General features: G+C 35.5%; 1 protein-coding gene across 11 annotated transcripts in view; it reads right to left on the bottom strand.

Moving 5' to 3' along the window:
* Positions 1-2,792: 2,792 nt before the first annotated feature.
* QKI (QKI, KH domain containing RNA binding) overlaps positions 2,793-26,102 on the bottom strand; it is a 173,591-nt gene continuing 150,281 nt past the window's right edge. The window contains exons 5-8 of one of the 11 annotated variants that reach the window (XM_055269193.2): positions 17,489-17,576; positions 15,831-16,127; positions 12,804-12,878; positions 2,793-8,897 (exon numbers count right to left, since the gene is read on the bottom strand). In XM_055269193.2, the coding sequence (XP_055125168.1) occupies positions 8,881-8,897; positions 12,804-12,878; positions 15,831-16,127; positions 17,489-17,576 (477 nt within the window). In that variant the 3' untranslated portion in view covers positions 2,793-8,880. Of the gene's footprint in view, positions 14,924-15,830; positions 16,131-17,488; positions 17,577-26,102 lie in introns of all 11 variants that reach the window. The other 10 variants (XM_055269198.2, XM_055269186.2, XM_055269209.2 and 7 more) reach the window with 10 other exon arrangements.

Here is a 26,102-nt window from a genome sequence, read left to right as displayed (position 1 = left end):
GTGGTGATTCTTCAGCGAATTGTAACAAGCATTTTAGAAAAACTGGGTCACACATTTTGCTGTGGTTTGGGTGGAGTCTGTCCCCAGGAAAACTCCTGTTGGGGAGGTGGGGGCTGATAGAAGGTGCTTGGGTTACCGAGGCGGATCCGTCATGAATAGATTAATGCCCACCTCGGATGGGGTGTTTTCCCTCTTGCAGGGATGCATGAGTTCCTAGGAGACTGGGTTGAGTCTGGCCTCCTCTTGCTTTCTCTTTCCTTGTGATCTCTGTGCACCTGGTCCACACTCCCCTTTGGCTTTACACCATGAATTAAAGCAGCACGAGGCTCTCACCAGATGCAGCTGCCCAATCTTGAACTTCCCAGCCACCAGAAACGTGGGCCAAATAAACCTTTTTTCGTTATTACCCAGCCTCAGGCGTTCTGCTACAGCAACACTAAATGGACTAACACACTTCTCTGAAGAATTCAAGGTATTCACACGGCCATCTCGGCATTTATTAGCTTAATGGGATGTACATTATTGGTGGTGTCCCCATCAGTAATGTTTTCCTTGTAGAGTACAAAATTTCTCTGCCAAATAGACTCATATGGAATTCAGTGAAAAGGACATAGTCAAGCTAAAACTACATTTTTTCTTTCATCCCTCTCCATACCGGGTTGCTTTAATTCCAAGAGTAATGGGAGGCTTCTAATTCATTTTAGAATCAACACCAACACTTATTGATGACAGACCACTTCTGGAAGTGATATCAAACTTTCCCACTTTATTTCATTTAAAACCAACTTTACTGCTAGCAGCCCCAAAACTGATGCCTGAATGATGTTCTGGATGAGGCATATGTATGTTTGATTTGCTAATCTAGCTTTTTTCCCTGAGATTCATATTTAACTCTTAGTTGCAGGACGTGCATTGCGTTCTGCTCATGAACTTTTAAAGTTTTACGTTTTCCCGCCACCTAGGAATCTAGAAATCTAGAGTCAGTTTAAATTCTGGACTTTTTAATGCTGTTTTACCTCAGTGAGAAAGCAATGAACAAAAGCATATTAACATATTATTTAATTAAAGTGTATTCAAACCAACTTTCAACTTGTACTACCAGTATGTCTTAATTTTATAAATCAATCATTGAAAACAATGAATAAGGGAAGCACTAAACTTCAGGTTTCAAGCACAGCCAAGGCACTTTCTTCATTCCCAACCTTGACAGTTCTAAGTTAAAGGAGTGAACATAAAATCTTTAATCAACTCAAATAGTTCTGCAAGAATTGTGGATTCACTTGCAAATATTTTCTTCTCCTTTTGCTCTTAATCATCTTTTTCTTGTAATAACCTTTATATTAATATCCAGTTAAGTAACCAATGAATATAGTATAGCATACTTTAAAACACAGACTATAGTAGATCTTCATCCCAATTTTAGGAGATATTCTTTAAAATTGGAACTGTTGTGTAGCGTGTAAAAATAAGCACTTTCAGAGGGAATATAGTTCACAAAATAGCATTAAACTGGAATAATCTAATTTTAATAAACATTTTTTGGGGAAGATGTGATGCCAAACTTACCATGACTATTATTTTAGATATATGTATAGTACAACTATTAGATGGTCAATTAGTTTAACTGCTTTCTAAGAAGACCACAAATTATTGTATAAAAGAGGTAATCATTAAAAATTACATTAGGAAGGAAATCCAGATGTCTAGTGCTTCCACTCACTTAAGTACTTCTTTAAACAAAAGAAATACAACGTGCATGAGTAACAGTGACTAAAATATTCATCTGATTTTTCAGAAGGAAAAACATCAAAACCAATTTTATGTCATCCCTTTTGAGAAGTTGGTTTGAAAGTCAGATCACCATCCTGGACCAGGAGACAAGCACAGATATCCACAGGAGCCGGGGAGCGGGGGGGAAGGATTAAAGCAAGAGGAGAGTAAGAAAGTCAACAGCCCCAGTGTGACACTAGAGACAGGAAGGAGTGGTGGGGTGGCGACTAACCAGGGAATACTTGGCTTAAGGGGACCGTTTAATTACTCAGTTTCAGCTGATGCCTACTACGTAAGAATACATGTTTGGGCTTTCTAGACACTTTGACCTTTCAGGAAGAGCAGATTTTGTGAAGAATTTTTTTTTAAAAAAAAATCTAATATGGGCAATCAGACTTTTTTTTTTTTTTTTTTAAAGTCTCGTGTTGCCCCTTTTAAATGATGGCAAGTAGTTTAAAAAGCAAAACACTGTATAAGCCAAACCGAACACACCTTTGGGCTGCTAGTCTGTTCGAGGGTGCCTGCGCCTGTGGGCTACTTTAAGAAAGCATTCTGTCGAGGAAAACTAAGGTTCCAGTGAGCAAGAGGAAAGGAGCCAGAGGTACTTGGAGATGATATAAATAAGAAAGACTGGAAAACTTAAGGTACAAGGACTCATAACATTTAGATGTTAAAGAATCGTAAAGGTTTCAAACTACTGGAAATTTTTTTTGATAAACCAATTCTGTTCAACAGGTTAATGACACTAGTCCTTTTCATGAAGCTGATGAAATCAAGTTTTGGTCAGCCTTCCTTTCTTCCTTCTTCCATTTGAAAACTACATGAAACCTGTACCATTTATTAAAGATAAAAAATAACTATTTTGGATGCACAGTCCAACTGTGGAACACTGTAGCAGTCTGTTTACTAATATCCCTTAATGACTAAAATCAGAGTGAATGTTATGCTCATTTTCTAATGTTATAATAACTCCAGAATGTCAAATTCTTACATTTTCTTTTAAATAGTGTTGAAAGCCTCAATAAAATTGAAAGCGTGCGTTCTTTATTCTGATATTGATACATGCATTTTCTGGGGGTGGAGGATAAGCAGCACTTTCCAGCTGCAGTTGGCTTGAGAGGATGAAGCACATGCACTTTTTCCAGTTGCTTTATTGCATTTCATGTACAGTCATATGCAGTTCTCCGTTCACACGTGATCTGTGAACACCTATTTTGACTTCTATAGATATATATATACACAATTTCCACAGTAAAATTTTAAATGTTTCATACATACCACTACAATATAAACCATAAGAGATATATTTGGTAATAAAAACTTAATAGCACTTTTAAGTTATAAATTAACTTTTACCCTGGAAGCTGAGATCTTCCCACGATGTGGTGTCTTTTGCCAAGAAGGGGCAACAAAATTATAATGTGGAATCAATACTGTGGCTGCTCTTTGCTGCACCTATCGCCTCCTTCTACTATGAATTAATTCATCCACCTTCTCTCCCACCCCCTGGCAATTAGTGCAGCAGAAACACAAGGAGAGGACTGTGCCGAGGTTAACCAGTTTGATTCCGTATTGAAGGCACAAGTGCATATAATGTTGGTAAATCTCTTCATATCAAAGGCATCTCAGTTTAGATCACTTAAACTACAGATAAAATTAGATGTGTAGCACATATTTCTAAAATATTGTCCATATTTTTTCCATTTTAAATAAAGGTATTAAGGAATTCGTGACAATGTAAAAAACTACTCTATGCACCTAGAAAATTTGTGAATTCGAAAAGTTGGAGAACACTTTTTGCTAAATAAATTATCATTTGGCAATAAGTTCTATTCTACCAAAAATAATCTGTTTGAAATGCTGTAACAGCTACTTCTTATCAAGGAATAAAGACAGGCATCACATCCTGGTCAAACATGCAAAACCACTCCCACCCCACCCCACCCTAAAACTAAAGAAACCTTAGGCTGTCACATGTGAAAGTGTTATGACATATATATATACACACACACACATATATATTTATGAAGAGTCTTGATTTGGTAGTGAGCAATTTCATTTAAACCTATCATTTGCTTTTGGCACACTAAAAAATTCAGATCCTTATGTAGTGTTTAGAAAACCATACCAGACACCAATTGTGTGTGCGTATACACATCCTGGTTTTATGGGCAGGGTGCCTTAATGACCTCTTACATCTGGAGCTACTGCACTGGGGCGTATGGGGGTAACTACTTTCACGTTAGGTTTTCCCTGACGTTTTGCCTAAAGGAAAAGTTTAAGGACATTAATTTCACCAACTTCTTGACTGAAAGCTCAACTTTCAATTGTTTTGTCAAATAGTTTCAATCAATCAACTGACTCTAGAATTTTACTATTCTAGGAATTTGGTAGTTTCATGTTTAATAATATTGTAACCTGTAGAAAAACGAAATCTGTAATGTTATTTTCGCCTTTTAAAACTTTTTTACATTTCCTACATAAAAGGTAGCAATGACATAATTATACATAAAGTACCCTTCACTGAAAATGAGATGATGCTGCATTCATAGGCTTCAGAGAATAGTAAATTGCACAGAAATTCATCAATTTAAGTGACATGGTACCATGACAACTTGTATATTAGCAGCTTGACAGACAGCTTCAAATTTTCACAGACTACTACATGAACTGTTATGGCAACGGACACTTTTACAAATAGTAGCATGTTAAAAGATCTGTCTACCTAACAACAGTACACCACCCACCGCTCCCATCAGAGACATGACAGGGTTTGTTTACATGATCCAAATGACCATCTCAATGGTGATTCGCTGTTATCACTCACATCAGCTAACACTACTCTGTGTATTATTTATATGTATATGTGTGTATATATATTTATGAAATGAGAATACCTTGACAGTCTGATTGGTTAACAGCGTATTGGTACAGTTTTGTCTTCTATTACATGTCATTCATTTCAGCCCTCAATTTTAGAACTCTAAATAAATAGAATGTAATTTACAAAGATAAATTGTTATTTACAAATGCAAAAATTCATCCTGAGGATTTTGTTATCTAGGAGAACTGTTTCACAGAAAAAAGCAACTATCAATCTGTGAAATAAAAATGCACCTTTAGTTAAACTAAATAATTCATAATTACAGGTTAATTTACCCAAGTTCCAGCCAAGAAAAGCATGAAGATATTTAAGAAATCTTAAATTGATTTGCATGCAAGAAATTAATCATATACAACTTTTCAAACCCCAATGTTCTTCCCCCTTAAACTTCTTGTTTAATGTTTTAGTCTGACTGTATTTGTAAAGTAGGTGACAGAGAAAAAAATACCTGAGGAAAACTCAGTAACGTGCTGAGGGTTCTTTTCCTCACTGGAAAGCAGCGGGGCTTCAGGCCACCATGAGAAACAGCCAGTGGGCCTTTGGCTTTACCCAAGTTAAGCTCCCCTAATAGGAGCAGTTAGCTAAACAAGTTCAACGCTTTCCAAAGGAAAAAGGTCAAGTTAAAACAAAAATCTAAATAAAGGTAAAATATCAACAGTTTCTCTGCTTTACAATGTGACCATAAAATTACTTATTTACAGAAATTAAAAGAAATGGTTCAACAAAGAATCAAACTGGTTTCTCCAGGTATATACCATTACAATGTATCTTTTTACTCGATGCTGTGAGCAGACAGTGATTATTTTGGAGAAGGAAAAATAAGGTGTGGAATTAGTAATGCAGATGCTGAAAGGCAAGTGGCAAGAGAAGAATGCCTCAAACAAAGGCTACTTTGTTCCCATCTCTACTGCACCTACACCCGCCCCCGCCCCCAAGCTAAAAGACCTGAATAACCAAAGCCATTTTAACAGTAGTGTGCGAAACTGTCAGCTGACAAACAACATAAAAACAAGTCACACTATGTTATCTGTGGTCACGTTCTTCAGGGTTAGTCCAGTAACTCAAGACTTTACATTCTTTTGTCTTTATTTGTTTATTTTAATTAAACATATAAAGGTTAATAAACAGACAAAGTCCAGAGTTAGTAGGTTGGTATTATAACATTTATTAAAATAATGCTATGGGTTAATAGAAACAGCAAAGAACCAAAGAATTAAAATGCAAGCTATGTAAAATCCCAACTAAAACCCAAAAGTGTCTAATGTATTCATTCATTAGCTAACTAAAAGCCCAAAAAAGACAAGACACCCAATATAATAAAGTACTGCAAAACAATTGGCAATTTTCAGTTATCAAAATTGTGGATTTTGCATTTTGTATCCTTTTCTCAATCAAGAAAAAAATTCTTTTTGAATGTTATATAACATACATATAAAACAAGATAGAAAAATACATTATAAACTTGTAACAATGGCTGTAAATACATTATCTTACATGTTTCTCATAGGCAATAGGTTGGTTATGGTACATACATAGCATGAAACTAAGATAATAAAGAATAGACAAAAATACATGTCAGCTGGACGATAACATACAAGCGACACTCCCATCTACCCACGCTAAAAAAATTACATAATACTGTCAGAAAAAAGTCTTAAAAACTACATTTTAATAAGAAATAAATTCAATAAAGAATGATAATACTGAGAACCAAGGCATTCAGAGATTTCAAAAGTCATGCTTTTTTTCAGTTGATCCAAAATTTTGTCAACCAAGTTTTCAAAAGTTTGTTCAGAGCCAACATTACCTACAAATGTCACACATTTATTATTTCATACATTTACTTTCTTCCCCATAAAAGACCTTTGATAAACATCTAAAATGTCCAGGTATAACATAGTTGAGATGAAACTGGATCAAATACTGGTATTGTTTTTAACAACTATCACCTCAAGTGTTTGAGTGTCGCAAATTTATTCAACCAACCAAACAATATAAAAATCAAAATGGCACAGCATATATTGTAAATAAATCAAAACTGTATGTGTAACAGAAAGACAAAGCAGTGGCATATTAAACCAAAGCTAGCTGGATACAAAACAATGAATGTCTATTGCATAGTAAATAAACTGACAACGGTTTCCAAGTGAGACAAGATGGTGGGGGAGGTCACCAAGAAGGTAATTACTCAGCTTCCTGCTGACCTCTGACTGTGATGCTGGGAAGGTGTGGAAGAGGGGACGAGTTGATAAGCTGGGGTGGGAGTCCACTGTCACTTGAGATTTGCCACGTCTGGTACTGAACAGTTAACGATTATTCACTCAAGTGTTTAGATGTAGGCTTTGCACACAAATTGCTTCAACTACATAACTAACTGTTTCAACTTCTTGAGAAATTAGAAGCTTAAGCTGAAATGTGGTTGAGTATTTATATGCACTATGATGCTAGTTTTTCACATTCTTTTAAAGTTAAGGGGTGGGGGAGGCAGAGGTTACTGAAACAGTAAAAGGATACACTACACCAGTTATTTGGTATGATATAAAGACATATGATTAAATTTGGATGATTTAAAACATTGTTTTCTAGAATGCAAATCACAAAGATTTACTTTTGTGAAAACATTTGCTAGGTATCCTATTATCTCCAATTAATTAAAAACAAAAAACAAAACCAAACGAATGCATCCCCCTTCTCCAAATAAAACAAAGCTCTAATTTTGTCTGCAAAATGAAGTTCAGATGACACATAATTTTTATCTCAGAATCCTTTGGGTTAACATTGAAGACTGGAATAATGAAAAGTATTAAACTATTTTTTTTAAAGAAAGATGTTTTAAAACTTACCAGTCAGGCATTAGAAAAGTTATCAAATCTTTTCACAGTATCAGATTTGGCAAATTTGCATCAAGGTAACGTGGCAAAAATCATATAATTCAAACCATCAACTCATTTGTCTCCCTCATATCTTCTTTCACATACTGGGCGACTGAGTAACATGCATTAACTTGTATTCTGAGGGAGGAGCTGATCTTTATGAGACACTTGACTAAATGACCATGAAGGAAAATAAGGCACTTTCTTTTCTTTAGACTTATTCCAATACTTAAAAAATAAAAAAGAAAGACAAAAAGGCTCTTTTGGTCTTTTGTTTCTTGACAACCACCAGAAAAAATCATTTAATGAAATAAAGGGTTTCTTTGTTCTTTTTCTTTTTTTTTTTTTATAACACTTGAAAGTATAAAATGCTACATTTCCAAAAATATATATATTTTTTTCTGCACCAGCACCCTTGTATAGTAAAAGTATCTACTTTTTGTTCATTTGTTTCAATGCACTACACTTTATCTACAATTTCATTACATGTATACAGCAATAGGCAAGCATGGCTTTTACATCCTTAATGATTTTTTTCTATACAGGGAGGTTTAAAAAAAAATACTTGAACAGTTTGCCCAGTAATGTGACACATAATGCATGTACCTTGTTCTCATATTTTTTTAGGTGTAAAATAAAGATTCAGTAATTTTAACTCAGATATTTATCTTTTTAAAAATAGTGTTGCAGTTTTGTTATTTGCATTACTTTTCAAAACTCAAGTTTTTCTCTCATGGCACACTTTCTCCTAATACTTCAAATTTTGGCAGGCAATATAAAAAAGGCTGCAACTTCTGCCCTTTGAGGGCACTGTAGTGACTAAACAGCATATCAAATTTTGAATACTTTTTGAAATCACTTCACCAATGATATCCCTGACCGAAGGTTCATGCATGATGCATCATCACACAGTACATTCAGAGAGAGCTTTGACTTCGCTATGAGAAGAGAAAGATTCCTAGAAGTCTCTCACAGTAACTGCCTCTGTCATTGAGTAGTTAAGGGCCATCTGTCTCCCCTTCTTAAGAGAGGCCTTCTTACCGTTCGCTTAGGGTGGGATATTAAAAGATGATCAGTGCTGTGGGATGAATTGGGCCTTATTGCTTTACTACTATTCAGTGCAGGTTCTAGAACCACTTTCACCCAAACAGGAAAAAAAAAAAAAAAAAGCTGAGTTGGAGGACAACAATTTCTTTGTCTTTTGTTTGGTTAGATGGTAAGACGAACGGACAAGTGCCTCAGCTCGCTGCACTGACGACAGGCAAGCAAAGGCGATTACCAGTTAACTGATCAGCAGGCAGGCATGGTCAGGTCATCATTGGGTGAAGAGTTCAGAGGTCAGAAGGTCATAGGTTAGTTGCCGGTGGCGGCTGGGTGGTTAGAAACAAAAAAAAACAAAACAAAAAAAAGAAAAGAAAAGATAGAGAAGAGATTAGTTTCAGCTAGTGACGGCTTAATGACAACATGAAAAACTAATCACAACTAATAAAAAAAAAAAGCATGTTTAATTCTGACAAACTGATTGACACCATCTACAGAATACAATTAAAATCATGACAATTTCGTATCATGATTTGAACAAATGAAGAAGAGCCCACTCCCACAAAAAAAAAAAAAAAAAAAAAAAAACTGGTTAACAAGAAAAAATAGAAATAAAATACAACTAACAACTAATAGTTAGTAGCAGTCAATGAAGGAAACTGAAAAACAATGAATAGGTTTGGTATACAGAATTTTTAAACAGTCAGTGCAGTTATCAGTATCTGACTGCTATTAAGCATTAGTATTCTCTGAGATGCAAGCATTAAAGCAACTATTAATGATGGATGTGATTATTAATAACTGATGATTAACAGAAATGAATCTAAAGAAATTCAAAATTCTATGAACCATTTGGTTCAACATAAACTCTGGGCCAAACAAGGTTTCTTTTGTTCAATAAATGTTTATTGCTTTTTCAATTATTCTATTTACAAACAACATGGAACTTCTTGGCCTCATGATACAAAGCGATACTAAACTGTAGTCTAGCAGTGTAGGCAACATCATGGGAACCAGAAAATGGCCAGGCCTTTTGCACTAGCCAACACTTTCCAGTTGAAAATACTATTTTACACATATAGAACACTTATAAAATGCACTTGCATGTAAACACTGTAAAATCCTGCCATTTAAAATTCTACACTCAAAAAGCTCTAAGTACATCAAAAAATAGAAGAAATTTCTAATTGATACCAATAAGGCATTTTAAAACTACAAACAGCTTTCTTTATTCAATTTCAAAGCTAATACTCTGCAAATACAATAAAATCTGACATTTCATATACATTCCTGCTTTATATTTTTATATTTTAAAAGAAGCCACCTGTAAATACTATTTTCTTTTGCAAAATAACAAAAAGGACAAAAAAATTTTAAAAATTACAGTAAAACATAAAGTAGTTCTCAAGTGGAAAAGTCATCATTCCCAATGTCCTTGAATTGCTCCTTCCTTAATCAACCTTTGTCACATCTGCTTCACCAAACTTGGTCCACTTAACAGTAGTATAATTTTTAAGACTCATTCAACAGCTTAATTATTTCTACTATATTCTGAGGTTTGATAGAATTTTCTGTACTGTTGCCATTGTGACTAAGGCAGAGGAGATGTGAAGGAAAAGATATTCAGTGCAAAGTTAAGATTCTGTGCCACTTCATAAATCAAAGCCCAGAAGGTGTAATGTTCAGAGTTTAAATGATCTAAAATAATGGACTGATTTACCTTCATATGACAAAAATGCTTTCTATAGTCTATCATTTAGAACAGTTTATAAATACTATAAAAATACTGTATCTTCAATGTGACCAAATCTTCCCTGAATTTCTTAAAAGTGGAATTTTATTTAAAATAAAAATTGCTGCTCCAAAATCATAGAAGAAAATAAATAACATGATGTAGTCATACTACTTCACAGGTATTCCAAAATATAAAATCTTAAAGCATTTTTGATGTTACTCATAGTTTTGATTAAAACTGTTTAAAGTTTCTTATACAAATTATATAAGTGATGGTTTTTGTATTACTCAGAAAAATTTCTGACTTCTTTTCTGAGTGTGGAATATATAAACGAAGTGAGTGACCATTTACATATACCAGGACACCTAGACTACATCCTCTGCCAAGTCTCGGCCTCCTACACAGGTGTGTCACCATGCAAAACCACACGGTTCATTACAACTAAAAGGTCAGTTGGTCTCTAATAGGCTTCAAATTCAGTTTTGAAATATATATAAAGAGGTGAGTTTACTTTTAGTAAAGAACTAGATATTGGTCAACCATGTAGTACTCTAAACATTCATATAGAATTACATGGTTATATGTCCAAGGGCTGAGTTTCTTTGCATTAAATGAATGCTTATACTAATAAACTTCTCTTCAAAATATTTTTAAAAATAATTTTAACCTCAAAAATAGAGAAAACAGTAGTATCATAAAATAATTTAAGCGAAGGACTTCAGACATCTCCCTTAGACCCAATGAGTGCATACAGTGATAAGTATACGAGTATTCTGTTACTAAAAAAGAAATGAGCATTTCGGTTTGCTGACACTGCATTTTAAATAAAAACAGTGACAGGACTAATCAAAACACGTAACTACAAAAGATCCATGCATGGAATGTGTCGTAATTTTCCAAATACAGTAAAATCTTCCTCAAATATGTCCAACTATCTCAAGGCACTGGAGTATTAAGTAGGCCAATAATTATTGTGTTAAAGCAAAATGGTGAGAAATCTCCTAAAAGGGGGCATATAGGGAAAGATTAGCTGGGGGAAAAAACTACTTTAAAATACTCTTTAGAACAATTGTAGACATTAGCAATATGAATAAAACCTCAAATTATTCATGGAATTGTCCAGTTTCTTTAAAACTCAAGTGACTTTCCAAAAAACTATTTCCCCATCCCTATGAGACGTGCTCATACAGAACACTTACAAGGAGTATCATCTTCATAGACGACCACGGAGCTGGGGTCTATTTTGTTCACTGAATAATCACTGTTAGTGATGTATACATTAGTTTAAAAGTCTTCGACATTCTTTATGGATTATGCTAAACAAATATTAACAATGTCTTTGGGAAAGGCATGTTATTTCTGATGTGGACAACAGCTGTGTCTAGTATTTATCATCGGTACTCAAGGTAATCACATGAAGCAGGTAGGTCCTTCATAAATTCATAGAAGATGTACAATTGAAGTACAAATCCAGCACTTTTTCCTCCACTAATATTTGAGACTTTGATCAATTTAATTTGTAGGAAACAAATGTGCCATAATAGAAACTTGTAAAAAATCCTTTTTTACTACCATGCTTGAGATTCCTATCTTGTGATGGAAAAACTTAGAAAACAATTCAATGTCAATAAACCGAAAATATCATTCCTCAATAAGCAAAAATAATTTATAAAAGGGTCCAAGGGCATATACAGGACACAAATTATAAAAGTTGTAAAGGAGAAAAATGAAGACTTATTTTCCAGTCACAGGTTAGTCAAAAATTATTATTCACACAGCTGGATCTCATATCACCACAGAACTTCAAGAGACAGTTTACCTTCAGATAATATATTTTAGCAGCAAATGACAAAAATCAAAGGATCCATTTTGGCAAGAGAATGTAAGAATAAAAGGGAATTGACGCTCTAATTTATATAAAAAAAAATCCAACTACATGAAAATTATCTTCACAGTCCTCACTTTGTTGATTTTAGCTAAGTACTTGACATGTGCACCCTCGCGTTTATACAGTGGCTCAAATATTTTATTATAAAGAAAAATGGAAACTAAATCTTCAGTTTTCTCCAAAAGTACACAGGAGGCATATATTCCTTTACTTCTCTCATTAAAGCACCATCCGTTCAATTCATTTTGCAATACCAACCCCAAATTTCAGAACTTTTAAAAGGTAAATTTTAGCAAAAGTTATTAAGGAAAATAACTGAGGCAACATCAAAATTTAATAGCTCCCCAAATTGACTAATTTATGTTTTAGTAGGAATAAATCATAGTACATAATAATAGAAGATTTAATAAGTTAAAATATGAAGGGAGAAAAAAACCAAACCAAAACAAAAAACCCAACCCTTAAATCTGTCAATGATCACAAACAAATTTAGAAAAGGAAAAAAAACTGTGTGCAGGTAAGCAATTACATTTTTCCATCAGGTGTGGTGTTGCAAATTTTACGGACACCCAACGCATTTCTTATAGACAAGAACTGCAGAACTAAACTAACCTCGGTCTGCGGTCACAATCCTTTGGTAAGGATGGACACGCATATCGTGCCTTCGAACTTTAGTAGCCACCGCACCTAGTTAAATTGCAATTACCAAGACAAAGTTAGAAAACATTCACAAGGGGGGAAAAAACATTAACAGCAGGTTTATCAAAATGGATTTCAAATGTTCATTTACTACAAAAGTTTAAGAAACACGTTAAGGCACAGTAGTTTTAAAATTAACCACAATATGTCACGTATATATGCATCTATTAATATTGCATTCATTTCAAACATCTTGGGCCTTAACCTATTTTATCCATTCATTTACAATCCCCAAGTTACAGTATTTCATGAGCTCTATTAGATCCAAACATATTTAAGCTTTACTAGTCACATATTCACTGAAGTGCCTTTCTTGCAGCAGGACTACTTAAATAATGCCATGTTTAATACTGACAATTATTTGCTAACCTTAAGACCACTTCAAGAGTTTATCACTTAAAAAGGTTTAAAAGCAATTCTTAAAGCCTACAGATTGTGGTTTTAAACTCTGAGTCAATAAGTATGAACTGCAATGAATTAGGTGATTAGTAAAGCAAACAGTATAGTACACTTAGCAGTCAGTATACTACTATACACTCCTTTATAAATTACCATTACTGTGTAATATTACAGACTAAACCAAATTAATAACATAATTTTACTTTATATCTATGTGCAAAAAGTGCAAGTAAGTCACTGACTGCTAGGCTAAGCTTTTTTCCCCCGGAGGCTGCTGAGACTAAGCATTTGTTAAATTCAGATCTGATGAGGGTTCAGTTAAGACCGTTCTTGAATTCTTAGCCTTTCGTTGGGAAAGCCATACCTAAAGATAAAAGGAAGGGAATTAAAAATTAGTCATCAATGAAGACTTGATGCTAATACCAATCTCCTCACTACTACCAACACACATGTCTGCATCTGTTTTGAAGGGCACTGCTTATTTTAAAATAATTTAATGTGAGATGTGACATAAATAGCATGCATGTTATCTGTGTGCAAATTTATTATAACTTAGAAATTTAAAAGAATTTTCTGAGTTCTCCAAGTGGTCAATATCATGTTTTACTGCTTAGGTGGCAAAGCAAGAAATGAAATTAACCATAATAGATTTTTTCATTTGGCACTTTTTATTATTCAACCTTATGAATGCCAATTAGAAATCCGCATATTTTGGTCTTTACCAGTCTAATAATTAAGTTTTTATAAGTAAAAATTTTCCAACAAAGGACATGAAGCTTTACAATGAGAAACAAGTTTTACTGCAGTGCCTCTTGCTATTTCTAAGCAGTAAACTGGTCCATCACCCCTTATTCATTTGAGATAAGGTAATCATATACGAGTACAATTCCATGTGGCAAAATCAGGGAGATCTTGCACTGAAAGTGCTGGAACAGCAGCTGGTGGCTAAGAGCCCCAGCCCTGCAGGAAGTCAAGAGTCATAACTCCTCGGGAACAGATGCTGTGGGTGCAGCAGAGAGGAGTTCTGGGAAAAGGAGCATGCGCGGGACCACAGGACAGAGTATTAATAGAAAAGAAAACTTAAACAACAAGGTTACAGGTTACATGTTATTTTAAAAATGCTTCAAGAAATGTGCAACAGAGACAAGCCTCTCATAAACAGTTCTGTGGTATAATTCTGACCTGCAATTACTTTATACAATGATTTAAACAGAAAACATGTACAATGAAATGTATTTGTTCATGAAACAAAGGGCACCTGAGTGCATGCACACACACAGATAACATACAGAGCATAATGGCTTTCTTTACTTGAACAATGAATTTTCGAGTTTAAATCTTAGTGTTCTCCAGTTCATTAAAGATTTTCAAATCTTTATAAATCAATATTAATGCTGGAAAAAAAAATCCTTAAAAGATCAAAGTCCTAAAAGTCAACAGCATGCATGCAGCACCAAGGTCATATACAATTCAGGAAAAAAGTATTCAAATTTTGTCTGGTAAAACAAAGGGGTTGCACAGAAACAGTTTGTTCCACATTGACTGGTCGTGTTATAACAGCTGCTGTATTCTAGTCCTTCATCCAGCAAGTCAATGGGCTGAAATATCAGGCATGACTGGCATTTCAATCCACTCTATAAAAAAAAGGCATCAGTAATGTCTTTTTCGAGCACACCACTTTTTGTTCATGTAAAACCAAGCGTTTATATTATGATTTTAATTTTTGCCTTAAGTGAGATTCTGAATTCAGTGATTTGGTATTTAACTATTCCATACTGTACTACTGAAATTAAGAGTATCTCTTATTGTTTAATATGACTAGGACTCCAAAAGACAAGAACTGAAAAATCTTAAGAATACAACTACAGTCATGCCCGCATAACAACATTTTGGTCAACAACGGACCACACATACTATGGTGGTCCCATAAGATTATAATGGCTATACCACACAGCCTAGGTGTGTAGTAAACGATATCATCTATGTCTGTGTAAGTACACTCTATGATGTACACCAAATGATGAAATTGCCAGACAAGGCAATTCTTAGACTGTATCCCCGTTGTTAAGCGATGCATGACTGTATTTATCTGATATTTTAAGTGATCACGAATATTATAAAACACATACAATAATATGAATTTTATGAAGATCTCAAACTACCTTCACTTAGAAATTTAAAAATTTTCCAACAATTACACAAACCTGTGAGATAAAATAAATCTAAGTTTGAGAAGTGGAGCTGATGGAGGTGACAGGCCAATGGGGTGGGACCTAAAACTCAGAATGACCTCAGTAATCTCAAATGTAAAAGTAGTTGTTAAAATGTACACAACAGATTTACCCAACCAAACTGAACCTGAGTTACCAAAGTGGATCTGAATAAATTTAAGGTGCAATTATAAAACAAAATTTAGTTTTCAGTCTTCCCTAATGGAAACTTGTCTTGCCTCTCTAAAACTGATAAAATCATTTCAAAATCTGGGAGAGCAAAAATATTTATAAAGAGAATGTTGTTAACCCCATGGGGAGAAGAACTTACCTAATACACCACTAGGTTCAATAGGATACTCAAGGATTGACGTAGCTGGTGCCAATGTGTAGGGGTACTCATAGGGTGTATAGATTAAACCAGCTTCGGGCCCTGGAGGAACTATTGCAGCAGTTGGGTGAGGAGTTCCGTTTGGCATGACAGCGGTCTGTATTTGTCTGATCAAAGGCATTATGGTAGGGCCAGCTGGCGTAGGAGTACGCAGGGCAGCTGGTGGGAGAACCGGCGCAGGCCCAGTAATGATCCTTGGAGCAGCCTGGGCTGTTGCTGCAAGAGAAAAGGCAAGGGCTGCTACAGTAAGCAAAGAAATTTAGAAGGAAGTGTAGAGACAGCAGTATAAAACATGGGAAAATGAGAGGGGAGTAGGAAAAAGAAAGGAAAAAGCAGGAAAGAAGAAAAATAAAAGGAAATCATTAGTACATGCGCTGATCACACAAAAATGCCAAAGCACACCAATCAAATGCAAACAGCCTTCCCTTTCCCAATGTGATTAAGAATATGCAAAAATTAAAAAGCCATTGTAAAAAAATGAATGACACCATTAAATAGGTTATATTTAGTTCATACAATTTGATATATCTGTTTTTAAGATTTCATAAGACTAAAGTACATGCAGAAGCACAATGAAACACTTGCATTAACAGATGTTAAAAAATAATTTGTAATCGGAGTCCACAGAAACTCAGTTGTGGTATATTTCTAAAGTACAGCTTTAGTTTCAAAGTAAAGAAAGAATAATTTTTATTGCATTTAGTCAAGTAACCACTAGGTATATATGTACATTTCCTGCATCTTTAGGAACTAACGTCATAGAAAATCTTAAAAAGCCCTACTTCTAAATTCCTATTAATGATATACTCACATTTTCATGAGTAAATTAATGTCAACAATTTGTAAAGTAACTACTTCTAAACCCACTAGATTGCCTACATCTTGTAAATCTGGCTAGAACTTTAAAATTCTATGTGTTTTAAATAATCAGTAATTTAAACATGGTATGTTCATATAAATGACATGTATGAATCTTAAGTTGTTTCAGAATATAAATTTCACAATATTTCATTTTAAACATAAAAAAGCTATCCTCTTATGGCTTATAAAAAGATGCACAGATACATATAAAAACAAAACTAGGATGGAAAAAGAGTTATCACCCACTGATCTCTGTGAACTCACATATGAAATCAACAGGGAAAAATACTGGAGGGAAAACATGCAAGCAAAGTGAAAGGACAGAACTCAACAGAGGGTCATTTCATTCAGATACACTTCAGATTCACTTTTTCAAAATAAGCTTTCAATATGTTGTATTTTGCATAAATTTAACAAGGTAAGCTGGAAGCCTTACATCTGTAGTTAACCAAACAGAAAATTTCTTAAACGCTTGAATTTAGAGATTGAGATTTCGTTAAAATAATGTAAGTTTATCAACCTAAAACTTCAACATGCTGACATAAAATAAAATCAAGAGTGTCCTCAATTCATGAAAGCATTAAAAATAAGACTGTCAGTCCCATATCAAGTGACAGAATTACTTTAACTGTTCACTTTATATGAACTATTATTGTGTTGTGTTGCAAAAAGGAAAAAAGTCTGTAGACAAAACAACACAGATAGCAGTAACCCTGGGCCTCAGAGCTCATTCTTACGTGATTTAATGTTGGCATCTCTGTAGGTGCCATTCAGAATCGCAAGCTCCATCAGCTGCATCTTCTTCAGGCTGTCTTCTCCTTCTGCCTATACATGGAAAACACATGAGATGAAAGCATTTGAGACTGTCCACAAATATAATAGCTATATCTACACATAAGCCTTAAAGTAAGTATCATGTGACTACAGTCACCTGTTTTAATAAGGGAAAAAAAGATCAGGAACCAAAAGGTGCTAACATAATGGAGCCTGCTTTCTCTGTTTTCTCAGTGAAGGCATGTTGATATACAGCATATTCTATTTGTAAATTTTTGTCAGTTACACCGATTTATTAAAGTTCTCCTAAAAAGCTTTACTTTTAAATAGAAATGAATGAAAATGTGAGATAAGACTAAACACACTCTCTTCAGCATCTATCATTTTAAAATTATTTTAATTAATTTTATTGTTTTTAGATACAGGGTCTTGCTCTGTTACCCAGGCTGGAGTGCTGTGGCATGATCCTAGCTCACAGCCACCTCGAATTCCTAGGTTCGAGCCATCCTCCTACCTCAGCCTCCCAAGTAGCCAGGACTAGAGGCATGCACCACCATGCCTGGCTAATTTTTTTTATTTTTTGTAGAGACAAGGTCTCGTTTTGTAGCCCAGGCTGGTCTCAAACTCCTGGCTTCAAGTGATCCTCCTGCTTCAGCCTCCCAAAGTGCTAAGATTACAAGTGTGAGCCACTGCACACAGCCAGCAACTATCATTTTGCTGAATATTCCAAAACTCAAATGTGTTTGTTAAACACACACACACAAACACGCACGTGCGTGCACACAAAGAATTTTAAACATACAAGATTTGATTGTAGAATTTAGGTAAGGAAATTTTATGCTTAATTCTTCAAAAAAGGAAAACTCAGTGAAATAATCACTTCTAAAAAACCATATATTCTGCTCTCTTACACCACCATCCCTGTCTCCTTGGAATCTAATTAGCAAGTGCTATCAATGCTACAGCAATCTATCTTTAGGGTTACCATATGATTTATTGTCCAAAGCAGAAAACATTTAAAAGCAAAAAGGGGCACTAATAATAACCATGCTTCAAACGTAAATCAGGATAGTCTCTAATCATCAAAATGTTTGGCCACCCCATTTACCTTGAATTAGTCCCACTCTTTCCATTCACTGTTCCAGTAGTTTTTGGCATAGCACCCAAACTACTAAAACATGTTGCTAATGGTGTCTGTTCTCCAATCAATCTCTACACAAAGGCCAGATTAATTGCCCAAATCACAATTTTCATCATGTTTCTCAACATTCTGTCTCAAAACACTTCCATGGTTTCTTACTATCTAAAAATATAAAAAACTTTAGTTGCCTATAATCTGGTCCCAAAATATCCTCTCAAGTTAAGCCCATTAATCTACTACTTTACACAGATATGTAAGTAACATCCTAAGTCAAACCAGATTGCTCTCCACCATTCATCTCTGTGCATATTTCCACTTCCTCCATCCTAAGTGCTCCCCTGTGCACTGCTCTGCCCCTCTCTCTTTCCAAATCCTACCTATCCTCATCCCCACAAACTTCAACCTAAATGCTACCTTCCTTCTCCAGGGGCCATCCCTAGATTACAGTAGATCCTCACTTAATGTGGTCAATACGTTCTTCAAAACTAACTTTAAGTGAAATGACGGACAGCAGGTCCTCAAATAATGCCATTGCTTTCAACATGGTGTCATTATAACATTGATGAAAAAAGAGGCTGCAATATACTCATTTTGTTTAAAGTTGTATCTCTAAGAACCTATCGACAAAGTTAATTGCTTCTACTTCAAATTACAGTCTGTTGAGTATCACCACTCCCAAAGTAAGCTCCATGAGAATAGGGCTTATTTCTTTGTTACCACTGCCTAACCCCATGTTCCTACAGCCCACCCCCAAGTTATTTGCTAGAAGTTATAAGTGACTGGTATGAGAAGTCTTTAACTTTATTTCCAAATCCCAAATGTCTAAGTCCAACATAAACTTTAGCCACAGTCAAAGCAAGCAGTAGATGAGGGTCCATCTATCAAAGTCTGTGTAGAGATAGAACTAAGTGCCCCCCGCTTTTATGTATCATCAAATCCCAGTAACTTTACAGGACTTTGTAATATTTACAATGAAAGTAACACAATGAAATAATTTTCTGATATAGTTTTGTTCCTCTCTGATTCATAAAAGGGGAAGGACGACCAGGACACAGACTTCTCAGTACTCCTTTCTATCATAGCTGTAATGACACACAAAATTCTGTTTTTGGCATTACGATGGTGAATGGTATACTATAATATATAGTAAACAGAACTGTTCAGTGAGCTTTTAGTAAATCACAAGAATTAAAGAAAAATATGAGTGAAACATAAAGACAATGTTTTGATGTGCTACTGCCAACTTTTTAAAAACCTACTTTGCAGCAGATTACAGGGAGTAGATACTTGCATGCCTGTGGAATTTGACTCCTATCAACTTGTACAAAGATATACAAAAAGTTAAGTATGATCTTTGAAAGATACAGAAATTATTTGTTAAAAACGAAATAAGTAAGCTACTATTGGAAAAGAATCAAATCCATGATAATAAAACTTCTTAAACTTATTTGCTAAAAACTAGTCAGCTGAAAATGAATACTTACCAAAAGTTTCAAATTTAAATTTATATATAAAAATGGAATACCAAAAGTATTATAAATTATACTCGACATAAAAAAAGAAAAAGAAGAGCAGTAGGTTTACCTCCAGTCATCTACCATAGCGAGAAAGAAGTGGTACAAGTTTGAAAATGTCAGCAAATAAGAGGACAAATTTACTTCCAACGAAGAGGAAATAAAGATGAAAGAAGAGTTTCCTGCAGAAGGACAGGTGCTTGAAAACATGTTGGCACTGAACTGCTCCTTTTGGATAGCAAAATAACTATTCATTATTTGGCAATGGAGTGTCAAACAAGGGAGAAAACCACAGAGGAAAAAGATGGAAGAAATGCATGTGATCACCACTGTGTGTGCACACTTGTGTAATTTGCAGGGTGCAGGATAATGAAAACAGGAGAGATCACCCCAAGAGAATAAAAATAAGAGCGGCATAGGAGATCCCGGTGTAGTCTGCCATATGGTGTTGCTGGAGGTGATGGTATGTTACACCAGATCACTGCCACATTTTGGCAGGGTACACTAATGCCTCCCAGAAATGCACAGGATTTAGTTGGCAGAGCTGGAATTTGATTCTAGGTGGTCTCAGTCCAGGATGGGCTTCACCCTCACGTCCTGACCACTCCCCACCACTCTGTATTCACAGAGCATGATCTTGTGTGTCTTAAGAGACAACAGGGTTCACTGGCCGGGCACGGTGGCTCACGCCTGTCATCCCAGCACTTTGGGAGGCTCAGGTGGGCAGATCATGAGATTAGGAGTTCGAGACCAGCCTGGCCAACATGGTGAAACCCTGTCTCTACTAAAAATACAAAAATTAGCTGGGTGTGGTGGCGGGTGCCTGTAGTCCCAGCTACTTAGGAGGCTGAGGAAAGAGAATCGCTTGAACCTTGAACCTGGAAGGTGGAGGTTGCAGTGAGCCGAGATCGGGCCATTGCACTCCAGCCTAGGCAACAGGGCGAGACTCTGTCTCCAAAAAAAAAAAAAAAAAAAAAAAAAAGACAACAGGGTTAATCATAGAATTACTTTCACATCGAAGTGGTTATTTCAATGTTACTGTCGTGGTTTTGACAATGAGATTTGGTAGTATGTACCTGCCTAAACACTGTTGAAGGTATATGTCACCTCTTTTTCAAATATAAGTTCAGATGAGAAAACTAAGTTTCTTCTACAGTCTAGAGGCTCTAGAGTGTCTATGAGCCAGTCTTCAGACCAGTTTTTCTGACCTCTTTTTTTCTCAAAAATTATAACTGATCAAATAGGGCATCCTGAAGTTGTACATGTCAACTCCAGATAGTTCACAAAGTACCCTGCAGAACCTTGATCGGGAATGAGCAACCCTACAGAGACAGAACACTAACTTTTACATTTGTAAAATGGGTCATTAAAATCATATTTTGTAATACTGAACTGAAGTGATTATCCGCAATCTCATAGCTTCTGATTTCCTAAATATTTTCCCTATATTCAAGAATCATTGAAAAAATGGAAGCAAAATTCACATGCAGTGGACTCCCAAGGTCTTAAGTGCAACATCCAATCACGATATTTCTTTTTTTTTTTTTTTTTTAAGTTTTTTGTGGGCACACAGTAGGTGTATGTATATATAAAGTACATGTGATATTTTGATACAGGCATACAATGCATATTAATCACATCAGGGTAAATGGAGTACCCATCAACTCAAGCATTTATCCTTTCTTTGTATTATAAACAATCCAATTATACTTATTTTTTTTTTAAATTACCTAGTCTCAGATATGTCTTTATTAGCAGCGTGAGAACAGTCTAATATAGAAAATAACCCCTTAGATGAAATAGCCTTTTCAGACTCTACATTTCTTCCTGTAATTTGCCATTTAATTTCCTTTTTTATATCCAAGAAACTAGCATTGCAATTTCTCTTTTTTTTTTTTTTTTTTTCTGCTTTCATAGGATTTATTGAAGTTCCACACTGGGGCAAGGTTTGTTTCACTATTATTATTAAGCTACCAATTATACTTATTCTTAAATGTACGATAAATTATTGTCGACTGTAGTCACCCTGTTGTGCTATCGAACACTAGATCTTCTTCATTCTAACTATATTATTGTACCCATCAACCATTCCCACTGTGCCCTCCCAATCACTCTTCCCAGCCTCTGGAACCATCACTCCACACTCTATCTTCATGAGTTCAATTGTCTTAATTTTTTTAGCTCCCACAAAAAAGTGAGAACATGTGAAGATTCTTTCTGTGCCTGACTTATTTCACTTAACATGACCTCCAGTTTCATCCATGTTGTTGCAAATGACAGGATCTTATTCTTTTTTATGGCTAAATAGTACTCCATTGAAGACACAGGACATTTCCACAAACCCAGAAAGTCTCCTTGTACCTCAAGCCCTAACCATCTATCTAACTTGCCTAGACTAGATTTTCAGATAATGAAGGCATATATAATCTTTTGTGCTCAATTTCTTTCCCTCAGTATGACAGCTGTCAGACTCATCCATATTGCTGCATGTCGCTGCAGTTCATCTGTTTTAATGGCTGAGTAGTATGTTATTTATCTATTCTTCTGCTACAGACATTTGAATGTCTCTACTTTTTGGATATGTGAACAGAGCCACTCTGAAAATTCTCATATAAGGCTTCCTTGCAAATATAAGTTTTCATTTATCTTGGATAAATACCTATGAGTAGAGTTGCTGGGTCATAGGGCAGATGAATATTTCCCTTGTATTTGTATGGAAAATATTATGGAAAGATTATTAAAGCACAACAAAGAATGTCTTTACTTTTGAAATGTAAAAGCTCAAAAATAGAATACACTCCTGCTAATAGCTAAAACCTGTGGTATCAGGGAAGTGCCTTGAGAATTTCAGTTTTTCAGATTTACAGAAAGATACCACAGATTCTTTAACACCCGGCAGAGTCTGGGGGATACTCCTATAATCCAATCTGTAACAAACAGAAAAATACTCACACTAAGTGGGATGAAGCAACTATAAACACAGGTTTCTGAACTTCTGGAGGCTTGCCATTAAGGATGACGAATTATGGGTATGTATAAATATACATATTTTAATTTATACATATTAAGATATAGATATATCATCAACTATGCCTTTTTTGTTGTTTTTGTTTTTTTTTTTTGAGATGGAATTTTGCTTTTGTTGCCCAGGCTGGAGTGCAATGGTGCAATCTCAGCTCACTGCATCTTTTGCCTCCTGGGTTCAAGTGATTCTCCTGCCTCAGCCCCCCAAGTAGCTGGGATTACAGGCATATGTCACTACGCCCGGCTAATTTTTTGTATTTAGTAGAGATGGGGTTTCACCATGTTGGTCAGGCTGCTCTCGAACTCCTGATCTCAGGTGATCTACCCACCTTGGCCTCCCAAAGAGCTGGGACTACAGGCATGAGCCACCACGCCTGGCCATCATCAACTATGTTTAATAGCCATGTTAAAAAGGATACAAACAGGTCACGTTTAATGTAATTTATACATTGTTCAACTTTTCTAGATTTAGACACTAGGTCTTCATTATCCAATCATTTATGCTTCCTAACAAATCTGTGGTATTGGCAGTGCATTATCCCTGAGGCTCACGCAGGATAGGCAGCTTATCCAAAGTCACAAAAGTTCACATTGCAAACCTGGCTTCCAACCCAGAATACCTGATTCAAAGTCCTCATGTTTTAACCATTACATTATACCTTCTCCAGTCTTATGATGCCTTTAAGTGGAAGTATCTTTTGAATTCATCAGACCTCATGTTAGAAAGTAAGAAAATCATGTTTATTTAGTATTTTTAGATCTATATACTTTAAAAAAAAAACTACAATAATCACCAAAGAGCTGAAACAAATGTGCATTTCCAAATCATTAAAACTATGTCAACTAAAAACATAATTCGAACCACTGCCTATCACAAAGGCCCAAATTCTCCAGCATTCAGGGCATTGAACAGTTTATATGAGCAATCTTGCTTGCAAATGTTTTGCATTAGTCAAAATCATCTGTCCACAATCCCCCTGAGTAGACCTGGTACTTTCCTCTCCAAGTTAGGCTCCTATTAGAAGCATCCTGTGTTCCTCAATAACATAGATCATCATCTTCTCCCAGAGTACAGGCATTTTTTTTTTTTTTTTTTTTTTTTGAGATGGAGTTTCGCTCTGTCGCTAGGCTTCAGTGCTGTGGCGTGATCTTGGCTCACTGCAACCTCCAACTCCCTGGTTCAAGTGATTCTCCTGAGTGCAGGCTTTTCTAAGCACTCTCAGGCATATTGGTCTTGCTTTTATAAATTCACGCTGCTTATTTTTGGGGTGATCAATCATATATAGCCATGTGCTATCTCAGTTTTTTTATTTTTTGATTTTTAAAGAAATTTCTCATGAATTGTATCCATAAATGAACCAATAACCAATAAACCCACGTTCCTTGTAGCCCCCAAAGCCTTGCAAAAATGAATGTGCTCAACATATTTTAAAAAATGAATTAGTTTTCTATAAGTTTGAAATAATGGGTAGAAAAGGTTTTCCAAACAAAAAAATACATGACTAATTTACTTGGAGAATAACAAACATCAGAGAAAAGAAAAAATGAAGAGTGACCACATTTTATAAAGAATTCTGATGCCAATTACCACCTTGATCTGCTCCGATGGCTTTGGCAGACAGAAGATGACAAATAGTTTGATTGACTTAAACAAAGTGGTTTATGAGAGGCAAGTGACAAAAAAGGATTTGTCTTAAAAGCCTCACTCTGCTATTTTGTGGATGGACTGCTGGGGGCGCCAGCCTGATTACTGAGATGGGTCATGAGCTTTAATATGGTCCAGGCAACAGAGAGGATGAACCGGACTGGGGTAGAGGTCGTAACAGAGATGAGAAGAGTTATGTTAACCTGACAGGGCCTGATGATCAGTTGGACACAGAGGGTAAGGGAAAAGGAGAAATTAAACAATGTTGTTTAGGTTCTTGATTTCAGCAATAAAGTAGATGGTGGCTCCATGTAATGAGATAAAAACTGAGGAATATGGAATCAGAAGTTCTGTCTTGAAAGGTTACATCTGAAATACTTATCTTAAACACCTAAGTGAAGATGTCAGATAGACAGCTGAATATTCATCTGGTTGATCAACTTATTCCAACTTATCCTATACAGCTGGTAGAAAAATACGTTTTCATATTTCTGAATTTTTCTCCAAGATGATGTGGCAGTTAACTAAGTTCCAAACTGACCTGCCATATGCTTTCCAATGCTTAATGTAGGGCTCTACAACTACTAATTCTTTGCCAGCTGGTTTTCTGTGAGGTTCTCAGAACTGAAGCATAGTGTGGGTGTTAAAGCGGCCGACCCTGAAGAGCTGGATGAGGGAGACATGTTCTCCTTCCCATGTGCGCTCCTTTCAGCTATGCACTTGCCAGAGGCAGCTCTCTCCTGGCTCCATGCTTCTTTCCCAGCACCTCTAGAACCAGTCTCATCGTGCAGCCCCTTCCCTCCACGCATACCAAAAGCAGCCAGCCAGGGTTCTCTCCTCTGAGCTCCTGAGGTTCTTGAATTAGCTGAGAGACACCAAGCCAGGGTCTTGGTTCCATCATTACACAGGCTTTCTTCTCTTTTATTCCAGCCCTGGGGTAAAAGATGCTTTTTTGCAGTCTCTAAATCTGTTTTACAGCCTTTCTTTCTCCTTTTTCAGTTCTCAATATCTGTGTAACCAATCAATAACTTTCCACAGATAAAGCAAGGTAAAGGGAAAGTGTCAGGCACTTTAACCAGAAAAGCTTAAAACACTCAAACACACACAAATATGATGCTCCTCCTCCATTAAAACTATATAAAACTAACAAAGATTTGTACCTTAGGGCAATATGTTCTGCCTCTCTTCAACAAGGTATAAACAGATCCATTGAAAAGTAATAATCTCAGAAAAACAAAAGCCAACTCTCAATA

Source organism: Symphalangus syndactylus, chromosome 2 (genome assembly GCF_028878055.3).
Source record: "Symphalangus syndactylus isolate Jambi chromosome 2, NHGRI_mSymSyn1-v2.1_pri, whole genome shotgun sequence".
In the NCBI taxonomy this organism is placed as follows: domain Eukaryota; kingdom Metazoa; phylum Chordata; class Mammalia; order Primates; family Hylobatidae; genus Symphalangus; species Symphalangus syndactylus.
Note: the sequence above shows the minus strand (reverse complement) of the source record. Positions and strands in the feature narration are given on the sequence as shown.